Below are 15,086 nucleotides of genomic sequence, written 5' to 3'. Positions count from 1 at the left end.
TTATACACCACTGTTTTCTCTCATTGTGACTTACTTTTAGCTGAAAAGGTCACCCTGAGCTCAGCCTCGCCGCAGCCGCCCCGGAGTGAGGACTCCGCCATCTTGTTCCGAATCTCCTCAAATTGTTGATTCAGAGATCAAACCTTTTACCGACCTTCCCACACTGGACAATTTCTCGGAGCGTGAGTGCATCAAGCCTCATGTGGCCTCGGTGAAGTGCACAGCAATCAAGGTGAATTTGAGGGGGTGACGGTAAACAACCAGCTCAGTTGTACGGAACGAGTGGAAAATGTGTGTACACACACGCGTGGATGTGGTAAAGGGGAGAAAAATACGCTTCCAGGGTCAATGCAGCACTCAGACGTCTTGCACTCCCATCACCAGTCCTGTACTGTAGCACAGCAAAGGTGCCATCGATGTGTTTATATTGGTTAGTGGCAAAAAGAAAAAATGAAAATCGGGTAAAATTTATACTCAGCTAGTAGCTAAATTACATAGACTAAAAAATCAGACTCTGATTTAACACTGTTTCCTGTTTAAAGTTATTTTACTAAGATAAAATGGAAACAGATGGAAAGACTTCATAATTCTAAATTATTTGAACTGTGCTCATATTGTCTCACACACACCCCAAATTGTGATTCAGTGTGTATTAAATCATTGTCCAGCAGGGGGAGACTGTGCCAAACTACCCGATATGATCCAGCAGCAAAACATTATGAATACGTACACTAATATTCTCTAGATGTTGAACAAACATTGAATAAAAGCATAAAAATATTGGATGTTTATCCCTTTTTCTTTCTTTCTTTTTTTTTTACACTGAGTTGCAATTCTCCCTCTTTAGATTTTCTGCAGGACCCAAATCTTTAAATTATGCTGAAAACATGAAATATTGGTTAGTGGCAAATGTCAGTGCTGAGTTATATTCGATCTAACTTACTGGCTAGTGGTGAAATATTATTTTGCTCTGAAGCCATAACTTTTACCCGAGTGATTAGAACAGGCAGTTTTAAATCTTGAACCACAAGGGGGCGTCCTTGACCAAGAATCAGACTATCATGACTCCGTATGATGACAAAGCGCTTTAGAAAAGCTACACTACAAAGTCCGTTCAGTTTGGTCCAATAATTTGCCGTCTTCCTCGTACAACACTGACCAAAAAAAAAAAAAAAAAAAAAAAAGAAAGAAAAAAATAAATAAAAAATCAGGGAGCATTTCAGATTTGAGAAACGTTGGAGCTGAGACGCTAATTTGTCTCCTGAATCTGGTTGGAGTGAAGGAGGAATCTGAATCCAGCATCAATCTCCTTTAATAATTGTGAAAAGTAGCGCAGGGGTAAAATGCGCGAGGTCTCAGTCCTCGTTGCGGCCGTCAAAGGTTCGAGTCCCGACAAGATGACCCAAATGCCGCATATTTTCCCCGTCTCTCACAACCCGCCTCCCTGTGCGACTACTATCAAATAAAGACCACTAGAACCAGAAGAATATTTTCAAAACAAGCACTGATACGCTGAACACCATATTTAAAGCCAGAATAACATTGTTGTTGCTCTTTCAATTGAATGTGTGGACAGACGAACAGAATATGCTGCATTATTTTTTGTAGATTTGAATTATTTTGTTCTCTAATGAGAAGAGGAACAAATGAGATGGATCCAACATATGAACAAGAGTTATAGTGTAGAGTGTCAAATCAGACTGACCTTTTAGACTGTTGGAGCAACTTCTAGCAGCCTCTGTTTTACCCCCTGTAGCAGAGCAGTTTATGACTTTGATCTACCCCAAGCTTTCCTTCCTTTATTGTGTTAGAGGCTTACAATAAAGACGAGAGCAAAAATAGCTCCAGGCTGAGCCAATGAGTTGTGAAATACATCTGATTTTCTTTTTTTACTCTTTAGCAGATGATAAATGTCATAAAAACACATAAAATATTTCCTCCCCGGCAAAGCACCCAAAGTTATAAAATCCTCTCACTTCTGGTTAGCATCTCCAGAGCTCTTTCACTTCATGCAAGTCGCAACATGTAACTTTACAATGTCATTTCCATATTTGTGACTCGTGACAGTGCAGTTTGAGACACCTGTGAAAAACAAACACAAGTCCAGCTTCTCTGCCTCCTCTCTGTGCTCCTCCCCCATCTGCAGAAATATATCGCTCCCTGTTAGAAACAACCAATCAGATCCAGGAGGAGGGTCTTGGCACGTCCCATATGTTTGAATTTTCAAAAGGAAGCCAAACAATTTATTCATTTTTAAGCATTTTTGAGAAATTTCTCATTCTCAGAAACAAGTTTCAGGCCACTCTTTTTAAAAGAGTTTGCTGTATTTGGCCAAGTTTAATGAATGGATAAATAGTTTGCTTTTGACACACAAAAAAAGCTTTTAAGCAAATTTATACCATTGCTGAATAACATTCCAGTTATCAAAAGGTGACTAAACCAGTAAACACTACATTTCCTATTTTTATTTGTAAATCAATAATTTTTATCTCGCATTCCAAATATACAGAATTTTGCTGGTCTATCATAACGTTTTAACAAAACATATCCTCTTAAAATATTTATTGTAGGCAACCTCCTGAGTCCTGAGTCAAATATCACAGCACTGCGTTTGTACGTCATCTGAAATGCACGTTTAAAAGCCACACACTCAACACAGCTTAGGTTTCAAACAGATTTGTTTTTTATTAATGTTAAAATAATTTTTTTGCAGATAACCAATTTTTAACCAATGCAATTGTTAAAATGATGCAGTTTTATACAATCGGTGAGTCTATATGAATTTCTAATCAGAGCTGTAGATGTTCATTCAATTCAGAAGAAGTGATCCAGTGTGGTGCCAAGAACAGAAATGACAAAACATCAGATTCATGATCAAAATTTGACATTTTAATGGAAACTAAAACAGTGAACACGGGATTTTTTTTTTTTTTTTAATTTTTAAATTGACTATTACATTGTTCGGAATTTGAGGGTTATTATCATGCTTTTTAAAAAAAAGTGACACTTGTTAAATTCAAAATAAAAGAAATTAAATAATCAGAATTCATTTAAAAACAGAAATGCCAACTTGTAAGACATTTGAGAAAGAAATGCTGTTGCCTTCAGGGGCACAAAGATGGGGAAAGGGGAAAAAAACCCAAAAACGTTAGAGGGAACGACAGAAAACGAACATCCAGCCTGCGTCTCCCTCTGTGATTGAATCCTCGTTTGTTCACTTTACTTGGAATCTGAAACAGCACCCTTTGCTTTGCTCTGAATAAAAAAAAGCCCCAAAATTAAAAATTAACCAAAAAAAAAAAAACATGTATGAGAAAATGACATCATAAAAGAGGGACAATTTTAATCAGAGTACAAACACCACGTTCAGTCTTTCCCATTACAGATGACCAATGGGGGAGAAGGGAAAAAAAAAAAAAAAAAGCAGCACTTTCGGTAGTTGTTTTCCCCTTTAAGAGTTCTCGCTCACACTCAGTATAACAATGTTCTCAAAGTGACATTCAGCTGCTACACAAGTGATTTTTGTTCACATATGAAAAGAAAAGAGAAAGACTCTCTGAACTCAGCAGGTCGTCAGGAAGCTTGGCTCTGACATCATCCGCTACACCCTCCCCACCTTTCTCTTCTCGCTCGATATCTAAGTAGTGTACCTTTGGCAAAAGCAGATCCAGAGATCCAGAACTGCACATTAGCCTCTTAAAACAATTGAGATCAATGGCGTCACAAATCAAAAATATATTACAAGAAACTCTAGATGCAGTGTATTTCAACGCTCCGCATTCCGCCACAACGTGTTTGGACAAACCAATAAAAGCAACGCATAGAAAGCCTGCTGGGAAACGCAGCTTTCACATTGGTGCTAGAAGGGGGCAACAACGGGATACATTAGCCTCAAAACAACTAAAAAAAAAAAAAAAAAAAAAACATCTAATAAGACGAAATGTCTCGATTCCATTTAATTTACTCGTTTTAGTCTCATCTTAACTGTGCATCTACGGATAAGTAAGGTTACAACTCAAAAAAAAAAAAAATCTTCAAAAACATGTTAAAATATTAACTTGTTAAAATGAGTCCAAATGAATCATTTGCTACTTTAGACATTAATTTGATAGAGATCTGGTACGCATCAGCAGACAGCAATCTGTCACCATTCGCAGTGATTTTGGCTTCAAGTTGCAGAAATATGAACATAAGCCATGAATAAAAAAAAAAAAAAAAAAACACATTTAAAAAAAGCAAGAATAAATGCTCAATCAGCTGTGGCTATGTTGGAGAAATAAAGATATTAGCCAGAAGAAAACTGTAACAAAAACTTGCACTTTTTTCTTTTTTTACACAGAAATGAAAAAAAAATGGCACAGATATATGCTGGAAGCAGAATTTAAACAATCAAAATTGCTGTAGTTTTTCTCCTCCCTCCCCAGGCCTTCCCCTCACACAGGCACCTGAACGAAATACACCCAAAGGAAGGAGGGGGGACTTTTTTTTTTTTTTTAATATAAGAGAAACTTGCATATAATAGGAAGAACTTGCAGCTCACACACACCAACCAACCAACATCAAGCCACTCAACCTGGAAGCCTGCATCAGCATCCTAGAGGTGATTGCACATCCTGAGGGGGAGGGGAAGGAAACAGAAACTCCACATGATTATGTTTTTTCTATCTCAACGTGCCGGCAGTGGATTCCCCACCCCAACCCCTCACTCTCCACCCCTCCTTTTTATAATTACTGATTAACCATCTACTCCATTGTAGGAACCTGTTTTTTTTTTTTGGTTAGCAGGTTACAATGCTAGAAACAGCAGCTCTGATTTCCCCCAAACCAATGCAGTCTTCTTCAAACAAGCAGGGGGAGGGAGAGAAGAAGAAACAAAAAGGGGTCAATTTATTGTACTATAGTAAAAACACTTTCCGTCACCCTGCTTACCCACATTTATGCCAAGAAAAATCTGCACAATTTTTAATAGATTCAGTCTGAACAATTTAGCGTCAACCTGATTGTGTTCATTTGCCCAGGGATTTATGTGCAGTCAGATTAAATTAAAACTGTAGCAAGCTGAGAGTTACAAAAATAATAATAATAATAAAAACACACACAAAGTAATGCTACCGGATTAAACACGCCTCAATTGCAATTTTCTTTGTTTGGTTTTTTGTTAGAGTAGATTCAGTCGTCCTCACTAGGAGAGCAGCATCATGTATGGGCCGCTATGAGCTTCACATCACGGCATGGTATTCAGGCAGAAACCCCCCACCCTCCAAAAACAACAACAAAACAAAAAATGGCTTCAATTTAAAACCAGAAATTCTATTCTCGTTTAAAAACTGCCTGTTTAAAAAGATCAATTTTGGGGCGTGCTGTGGTGGCGCAGGGGGTTAGCATGCCCCACGTTTGGAGGCCTTAGTCCTCGACGCGGACGTCGCGGATTCGGCTCCCGGTCCCGACAACCTTTGCCGCATGTCTTCCCCCCTCTCCTCGCCCTCTTTCCTGTCTGTTCTTGTGAGTGTAAGCCCCGGCTTTCTACTAATTGACCAGCAGTATGCAGCAACAGGTGGGAGAGGGGCAGTGCTGCTACTGGAGAGTACTTTCTGATGCATCCTTTCACAACTGTGTTGCATTTTGATACAGGCCCAGACAAGATGGACGTCGGACGCACAAAACAAAAAAAAACTAAATCTGGGTATGGAAGTAAAATGGGAATCCAACTTGAACACTAAATTCCACATTCTGCTGAGGAAACGGTGGGAAGAAGCACTCAAGCCTGTTAGGAGGGTAGGAAGAAAACACAGGAGGCAGAAATGAACCAGCAGATGATTACTGTTACAGCCAAAGAAAACAGAGCGGAGATGCAATGTGCTTTCTAAGCAGTTAAAATCCCACAACAAGAGCCCAAAGTGGAACTGACATCCTTAGTCAAAGGTAAGTTATTTGGTGTGTTTTCAGAATATCGCATGAGACAGCAGTAGGACTCCAATTCAGCATTTCCAGTATGACAACATTACATGACAGGGGCCAATTGGCAAAAAGAAAAAGAAAGAAAACATTGAATATACTCATGGCTTCATCAACACTACCTGAGTTATATTTAATAATTCTGTATTTAGCAACTATATATATATATTTTTTTTTTCTGAAAAGTAACAGCCCAGAGCCATTCTTTTAAGGAGTATTTCTAGTGTTACATATAAATTTTCTCTAGTTAAGATAAAGGTAATTTGTTAACATAAAGTGCTATTAATTCACAATTAAACCAAATTAGATTTTCTAGACAACAGGACCCCCCAAGCCCACCCACTTTCCCCACTTTCAGCTCCTTTGTGACGTCCTTTTCTGGAGATGTCCCCGCTGACCCAATCCATCTCCTAGAATCACTAGATGTAGTCAGACCTTACAAGTGAAGAAACAAAATGTGCAACAAAAGAGTAAATGCAACCGAAATAGATTTGAAAAACTAAACTGCAGGCTACGTAAGAACCTCCGATGAGGATTTTGTAACTCAACAAAACTCATTTTCCATGGAGGTATTGCACACCGGCTTGTGAAAACTTTGAAGACCTCCTTCGAACGTTCTGAGTTTTCTCTCTTTTTTTTGACAAAGCGGTTAGTTTGAGACCTAAGATGAAAGTTGCGATAAATGAGTTATTGTGTTTCTGTGGCAATGAAAAGGGACTCAAGTATACCAGTAAACATGGGGGCAAATGAAGGAATTAAAAAACAAAAAGTCATTGAGTGAAAAAAAAAAAACATGCTAGGAAAACAAATGTAAAATGAAACATTTTTCTTTAACTGAACAGAAAATGTTTGTAGAGATATCCTGAGTGTTGCAGCTGAATAAAACAGAACAGCCAATCAGAAGCAATACTTGTTTGTTCTTAAACTCTGGAAAAAAAAAAAAAAAAAAGCGTGCATGATTTTGAATTTAAAGAAACTTTGTGATAATTTATGACCGTCTAAAGTGAAATGTAGCGAAGGCTTCAACAGAAACAGATTAACGGAGACCCGATGTTAAAACCTTTCAGCACACCAACTGAACAAACGTCGTAAAGGGGCGTGGCTTTCCTTCAAATTCGGCACTTCAGTACCTTAGCTCTGGGGCCCAACAGCGATGCAAATAATACTTGTGTTAGGTCAGCTGAAACAGCATAAAAACAACTGCGGTCCATAGAAAATTTCAGGGCTCTGAGTAGTATTTTTTCTCTATAGAGTTTTAAGACAAGATTCTCCCTTCCCGGATGGAGCCTCACAAAAGTCCACTGCCGCCTTAACAGGATTGCAAAACACCTTTACTCTACAATTCAGAAGGCATTTCGTTAACAATCGTCTCCTTTCCTTCACCACTAATTCAAGCGCAGATCTGTGTGTGGAACGCCCAACGTATCTACAGTGAACTCATTTGAATGAGTGAAGAAAGAAACCGACGGAGGCATCCCAACAGTTCGACAGGATAAAGGCTTAAGGAGGTGCGGTCCGGGACACCTGCCTTGGTGAACTCCCGAACATTATCCCTTAAAAGCCATGAGACGAGGACTACCACAGCTAGAAGTCGTTAAGGTCCATTCATCGTGTTGGAGAGGCACCGATCAACTCCTTTTTAATGTCCATCCAGAGTGTGTCTGCGTGTGTGTGTGTGTTTTGTCTGGTGCGCTCCCAAAGGAAAAAAAAAAAGTTTCAATAAACCCGAGTTTCCAAGGAAAATCATGCTTAGCCATCAGTGTTTTCACAGTTGTCACTTTATCCGACAGGATTTTTTAAATTTTTTTTTACTTTTTCCAAGGTAGATAACTGCAGCACCCAGAGGAGAAGACAGTAAGCACTGGAGATGATCTACGTCACTGATCAGGTCCGTCCTTGGTCTCATTGTAAAACACTATTCTTTTTGGATCTACAGCAGAGAAGAGGCAGACAGTCAGAAACACAACAACAGAATTATACAAATGATCATAATGTAAATACATTTCACAATCATTGTTTGTAGAACTGCCAATAACATTGAAAACATTTGGTGTTGTAACAGTCTGCGCTGCCAGCTGGCTCGACTACAGAGCCATTCACCAGCAGGATATGGATTACACTCATCATTTCAACAGGGGTTTTGATTAGGATTACTGTTGAGTTATAACAAATCAGATCACCATCATGTGATGCTACACAGCTACTCATCCACTGAAGTGTTTTTTGTAGCAATCAAAAGAAAAAAGAAGAAAAACAAGTGAGGATAGAAAAATGGTTCCCTTACCTTGTTTTTGCAAGTTGAAAATGGATTCCATTTCTGTTCAAGGAGAAAAGGAACATCAGTTCATAGCCCCAAAAAGTTTTTTATAAATATAAAAGCCAAGCAATAGAACAGTACAATCACATGTATGGTCATTCTGACAACACTCTTTGGTGTGGAAGTTTTTGATGAAAACTAAAGTACCCATTAACAAGCTCTTATCCATGTGGGCTGTTCATTCCTGTTGCCAAACAATAGAACGTTAAAGCTGAACCTATTAAAGCAAAATTACCTTATTTGATTCATTTATATATATATTTTTTAAAATCATTAAAAATATTTTAAAAGCAAGAGTCCAATTTTGTGCATTATGGGACAGAGTGGATAACAAAACATTGGTAATCTTTAAGTTTCATATTCAAAAAGGTAAAAGTCACAATTCTCTGTAAAGTGATGGTAGCCATGGTGACAACTAATAAGAAGCTAAAGAGTTAAAAATAAATCATTTTGTCGTTGCTTTGAAATATTGGTCAAATCCTGTTTAACTGTGGAGCTGTGCAACACCAACGCCTCTCTCTCTCTCACAGTGAAACATCCTACATTTACAACAAACGATTCCCACAGCTCCAACAATGTCTCAATAACAGAATGATTTAATGACAAGAGCATTTTCCAATCTCATAGAAAGGTTTAACTTATTTTGAAATAATATTTTAGGGAGAAAAAACTTGTATGGGAATTCATCTCCAGGTCAGAACTTTACTAAATCTGTTTTAATACAGGTGCAGATCCTGTCAATGAATTAGAAAGTAATTGAAAAGAATTCAATAACTCAATTCACTAAGTGAGACATACAGATTAAATATACGCAGACAGATATTCATTGAGCTTTGTGTGAGCGTAATAAAAAGCATGCTTAATGTCTAGTTAAAATTATTTTCAAAAACTACCATTAATCTGACAAACATCAAAACACATTCAAAATATAAGATACATTTACAGACTTTTCTTTCCAAGTGCATTCTAAGAAATTCTAATAAATCTTTGAGCAGAATAAGGTAATTTCCAAAGTAACTTTCCTCTCTTAAAACTTGAAATTCACTTAGAAATGACTAAGATCACATTTCTTTGTTCTCCATACAGGAACCATGATCATCTTAAAGTTCTTAAAGACTTTTTAAAGAGTCAACAAATGAAGACGCACTTTACAGCTAATGGGTGAAACTATGGGAGGACATATTGTTTATCGTGATAAATTTCTTAGAAGAATTTTGATTTATCATTGTTGCAACAAATTTCAGCTAGTGATGATAAATAACAAAACTGACGGTATCATCGGAAATGTTATATTTACTATTTTCGTCAATAGTTGTTTCACAAGAGTATGAATAAATAAATGTGAATTCAAAAATAGAATTATATGCAGTTACTGTGTGCAGCTTAGTGATATAAATGTAACTTATTTAACTAAGTAGCATCTTGAAGAAGCTTGTAAATAGAAATATTTTTCATGAACAGTGTTTATGTTTGTATAGCTACAAATGCTGTGCCATGCATTCACAGCCATATAGTAACCTAAAAAGGATAATAGTTTTTTCTAGTATAAGTTTATTCTCACAATACTACCACAAAATATTGCGATAAAAGTTTAAGTCCATATCGCCCACCCCCTAGATGAAACGCGTGTCTGCCCAGAGCAGAGAGTGAAAGTTACCTTTAGTGTGATAGGTGACGGCAGCTTTAAGGTCAAAGGAACCCCAGCTGGACCTCCTGCCAACGTCTTTTGGGTGGATCTGTTCTTTAGAGGAACCGAACAGCACAGTGGTCTGCTGGCCCACTGCAGGCTTAGCACCGTTGTCTTTACTGGGGGCCAGCAGAGAAGAACCCACTCCCTTCAGCTCCACTTTCGTCTTTGCCTGAACACTTGGCTGCAGCTTGGTCTCCTCCTCGCTCGCCGTGCTGGCAGGAGAGCAAACACTGGATACTTGGCAGGGGGCACAAGTCCTTTTCTCCGCTTCTTGAGAAAAAGCTTCGGCTTCTAGAAATGGGCTAATGTCAAAGAGGGGCTGGGCAACCTTGGCTGGGACAGCCTGACTCCCGTTGTGAGAAGTCACAGAAGTCTGGTCCTCGGCAGGCACGAACCCGTTCCCTCCGTCGAGGGCCGGGTTGGGCTCGTTGATGAAGGAGAGCCCCCACTGGTTCTGGAAGATGTCCCCCAGGGCTTTCTGATTTGTCTGAGCAGCCGGTGGGTCGAGGTGGCGAGCGCTCGGGAGCACGGGTTGCATATTTAAAGGGTAGATTAAAACAGTACACTTTCTGAGCTCGCTCGCCTCGCCGTCTACGGGACTCGTCGTAGAGCTACAGCTACTTTCCAAAGAAGATGCTACATTCTCGCCACTTGGGACAGACGGGGCTGATTGAACACAACTAGCAGCAGGAGCAAAGAAGGTGCCCACGGACGGGCAGCCGTTCCCATTCCCAGGAACAGGACCGTTAGTAAAGCTAGCCGAGGTGATAGTTTTCATAGCAGACATGGGGACCTGGGACAGTCTCACAGGAGGAGGTGCTGCCTCTCCTCCGCCTTGAGCTACTTTATTGAGGTTCTCTTTTACTTTGCTTGCATAACTGATCTTGGGAACTATTTTAGCACTGCTATTGTCCACAGGAAATACAGGAGGGGGCTTGAACAAAGTCCACGAGTCCTCTTTTGAAGGTGAGGAAAGCTTGCCCTTGTGCTTTTCCTCTGCTTTCTTACCAAACGTGCCAGCTGCTTTACCTTCAGAGGTTTTCCTCTGAGGTTCGGCGACTGAAGTCTCTGATGCGACGGCCCGTTTAGCCGTCGTCTGAGCTTCTGCTTTGTAGCTGGACCGGAAGCCGTCGAGTCTAGACGCTGTTCCTTTCTCGGGCGTCTCGACACTCGAGGCTCCCGGCGTAGTGTTGCGGGGCTGCATGTCTCTCTCTTTGTCTTTCGTCACATTATCGGCACTCTTGGTGTTGCCGCATCTGCTCTTTCGTTTCTTCGGGGTGGTATATCCGCCTTCAGAGCCGCTTCCGTCATTGTCCTTACTGGAATAGCCGTTAGTGATGAGGCCACAATTCACAAGCCCGTTCTGAAGCAAAGCAGAGTCTTTCTTGTTTGAAGGCTGAATCTCATAATGACTCAAATCCAGCGCCTTCTCCTTGTCATTTTTTAAGTCCATATTCTTCTTATGCTCAGAGAATTTGCTGCTCACTTTCTGAACAGAAATGTAGTGCTTCTGTGGCCCTTTCTGCTTCACATTTGAGTTACTTATGTGTCTATTACCATTGCTGCTGGAGGAATGGGACATACCAACAGTGTAGGGCAGGTGTGGATTTTTCTCCCCCTCCTCGTCGTTGATGATTACATTTTTACTGCCTGCAAGGAAAAACAAAATCAGTTAAACGGAAATGGAGCACTGATCATTTCTTCTTTACCTTTCTAGCTTTGGTTGTTTTTGTATTAGAAGACAACATTACGATACGAATCCAGAATACTATTAAAGTCACATTTTCCTGACTTCATCTCAAGAATTAGTAAAAAACAAACATCTTAAGTGTAGCTCTATTTTGTACCATTTTTTCCTTTTTTTTAAGGGGTGTAAAGGTGAGTTGTCGTTCACACAAGCCTTGTGGCAACCTGTATCAACTTTGACAATTTTCATTAGGTCCGCATGGTTCAACAAGAATCAGAACGTCCTCCGCCAAAAAAAGGAAATAGTGTGATACTAAGCAAGGAACATCACTAAAATATTGAGTTTTTTTCCCCACTATTCTGATGGTGTAAAGGTTGAAGAGTAACCTGAGTCAAAGCAAGCACAATGAATATGTTGTTGATTGAGGATTACCAAAACTAGCAGGCGTTTGTTCTATATTTGCATATGGTTAATCTCAAAATCCATACACAAATAAAAAACAACGTAATATTTTGTAACTAAAATGATCAAATTCCTTAATTATGCTGGCAGCAATAGGAAAGTTGATAACTTCTGTTTTTTTTAAAAAAGGCAGAAAAATAAGAACTCTGTTGTAAATGTTTGTGTAAATTCTCTAAGATTAAGTTTTTCCCCTAAATTAATCATACCTTGGAATATAAAAATATTTTAGAAGTTATATATAATAAGAGTGATTTGAGCCATTTTTCTACATTTACCACGATGATTTTCAAAGACACCTAAATCTAAGGAAAAATAATTTAGTACTTCGTGGTTTTAGCACATGATATGTATTGACTGTTTTAGCACAAAATGGTTTTATTTTGTGTTAAAAATGAAAATAATAAAAAACCCATTCTTTTGTGGAGCCAAAAGAATAGTACATGTCAATGTGTTTATGCAATGGTAAAAGCAGCCTAAATGAAATCTGTAGGGCAGAAAATAAATGAAAGATTAAACATTTCCATAGTCACAGAAAACTATATTTATCCAGCAGTATGATCTAAAACAACAATTAAGACACATCTGAAAAAGATTTCAAAAAGGTTTGATTTGCAGTTATTATAAAAAGGCATAAAGATTTTTTTTTTACATTTGAAATAGCATGTAGCCTGTTATGTAGCTTCAAATTTGATGCACTTCAAGAGCAAGTGCAGGAAGGTAAACCCCATAGCTATATTTAAAATATAAATATAGATTCACAGTGAAAACTGACTGGGCCTTAGAATTGCTCAGATACAAGAGAACTGCTGTGTCAACATGGGACTTCCCACTACATAGTGTTTCTCCACCCTGATGTTTGTTGGCATTGCACACATGGGATTCTGTATGTAGCTAAACCACCCGGCCCCAGACGCAGTTGTTTGCTTTTTAGTAAACATATGCAAGTAAAAGTGACTGCCAGCTACTGTATTTTCGATGCTACCAGTTCAGCTGCGTGGCTTCATGCTGACCAAACAACACGCAAAGGGCCCAGTCAGGCCAGACGGCTAACGCTAGCTAACCAAGACCAACCTGCAAGCTCACAACAGTTGCTCGTCATGTCATTTCCACCAAACAGTTGCTAGAAGAAGAAAGTAAAAGAGTTTCAAATGAGGGGGGGAAAGCCTCGGACTTTTTACGCCGTTCTCCAACTAGCCGGGTAAAGTGTGGCGTTAGCTCGCGCTGATATTCTAACATGGCCGACAGGAAATGGCAGCAGAGAAAATTCCAGCGGAGCCGGTGTTGTTTCCTAAGCTGGATGCGGACATGCTGGAGTCAAACACATCAAACTTTGGGTCGTTTGAAAGACCAGCGGGGATTTGAGAACACGGCGGAACCAGGAGGGGTAGTTCACGGATCCCTCCGGTTATATTAGCGAGAAGAAAACTGGGTGGTGAAGCCGGTGTACAAGGTCAATCCCCGATGTGTCAAAACCACCAGCGGCAGCAACAACTGTCACGCTACGTCAGCTAGCATGCCTGCTAACACAACTTCAGGGCTCTTGTCTGAACGTACCCGACGGTCGAACTACTCAACAGCTTTTATTGTCATTCGTGTTAACGCCAAAGCGCTAGCTAGCAGTCTAAGCCCCAATCACGTTAGTTAGCAAATGCTAGTCGGCTCGCTGACATTAGCCAACTTTTCCGGATGGCCCAACCTGTTTTCTTCGCCTGCGTTTCCTGATGCTGGCACTGGAACTGGCTCTGATCATGTTTCAGACACGCCGTGCGCTGGATGGAGCTCCGGTCCTCTCCGTTGTGGTGGTGCTGCTGCCTGTCTTGTGCCCGATCTTTGGGCTGTTCCTCCATTGAAGTGAAGAATGTCGGGCTTGTGCTCCCACAGTCAGCGCGTTAGCTCACTGCACGGCACAGGACAGTCCAATCACTGCCAGAGTGAAACGGAAGCTATTTGAAGCTTCTGTAAACGTCAGCAGTAAATGGCTAAAAATGGCTCTGTTTTTGGATGGTCACAGCTCCTAAAAAAATCCATGTGTAGAATTTATGTAGATGATCGCACGGGATTTTTTTGTTGTTGTTGTTGTTGCAAGACTTTCTTTGTGCAGCTGTTTAAATTGTCATTATTCGTGATAATAAAGAGCGACATATATTTGGGAATCTTTTTCAGTGTGGAGAAGGATCGGGGTGGGGTTCGTGTAAGAGCCAAAAATCATATGACCCGAGGCGCTGCCACGTCTCCAGCCAGTGGACACACTTTGGTGGAGGGTCACGTCGAGAACAGCCCCTCTCCTAAAATGGAAAGGCAGCATATTGATACTGATAATCTCATAAGATGTTGTTTAAACACAAAATTGACACGGGAGGCGGTGGGGGATTATATTGGAAAAAGTGTTGCAAAAAATATTTGGATACAATTAAAAGAATCTGTTTAGACAATAAACGCTGAAAAGCGAAGTCCACAGTTCAACAAACTAATTAGTGGTTAAATTAATATTTTAATCTGACAATTGAAATAAAACCCGTCTGTTGTTATGTATATCTAGGATAACAAATGTTTTAATTACAAAGCTTAAATATTTATAATTATAAATAAATAAGTGTGAAAACTAATACAATTTGAATTAAATTCATTATGTTCAAAAAGCTTAAAGTATATTATTTAAAAAATGTGCCATGCTTACATTCCAATAAATATGTCTTAAGGCCAAAACATTTCTAATTGGAAGAATTTGGACGTGCACAACTTGAATTTATTACATTTGTCAGCCTTATGTATCACAAGTAGTGGGCGGAGCAGAGATGAACTGCTCTGCATGTTAACCAATCAAGTGTTAGGGTTATTTCAGCGATCGCAGTTAAATTATGTTTTAATGAAGGGTTAAAAAGATCTGAAGTAAGATTAATACTGAAACAATTCCATTTAAACTAAAAAAAAAGAGTAAAATGTAGGTCACACGCTAACGATTTTAAGTTCATGTT

At 39.4% G+C, this 15,086-nt stretch overlaps 1 protein-coding gene across 1 annotated transcript; it reads right to left on the bottom strand.

The window, feature by feature from the left end:
• Positions 1-2,867: 2,867 nt before the first annotated feature.
• Positions 2,868-14,236, bottom strand: nufip2 (NUFIP2, FMR1 interacting protein 2). The gene is made up of 4 exons (XM_014471621.2): positions 13,808-14,236; positions 9,930-11,612; positions 8,240-8,272; positions 2,868-7,885 (listed from the first exon to the last, which is right to left on the bottom strand). The coding sequence occupies exons 1-4, from the start codon at positions 13,956-13,958 to the stop codon at positions 7,833-7,835; spliced, it is 1,920 nt and encodes a 639-aa protein (XP_014327107.1). The 5' UTR covers positions 13,959-14,236; the 3' UTR covers positions 2,868-7,832.
• Positions 14,237-15,086: the final 850 nt, after the last annotated feature.

The sequence above is a fragment of the Xiphophorus maculatus genome, chromosome 11 (genome assembly GCF_002775205.1).
Source record: "Xiphophorus maculatus strain JP 163 A chromosome 11, X_maculatus-5.0-male, whole genome shotgun sequence".
Taxonomy (NCBI): domain Eukaryota; kingdom Metazoa; phylum Chordata; class Actinopteri; order Cyprinodontiformes; family Poeciliidae; genus Xiphophorus; species Xiphophorus maculatus.
This window is presented reverse-complemented; position numbering and strand designations above follow the sequence as displayed.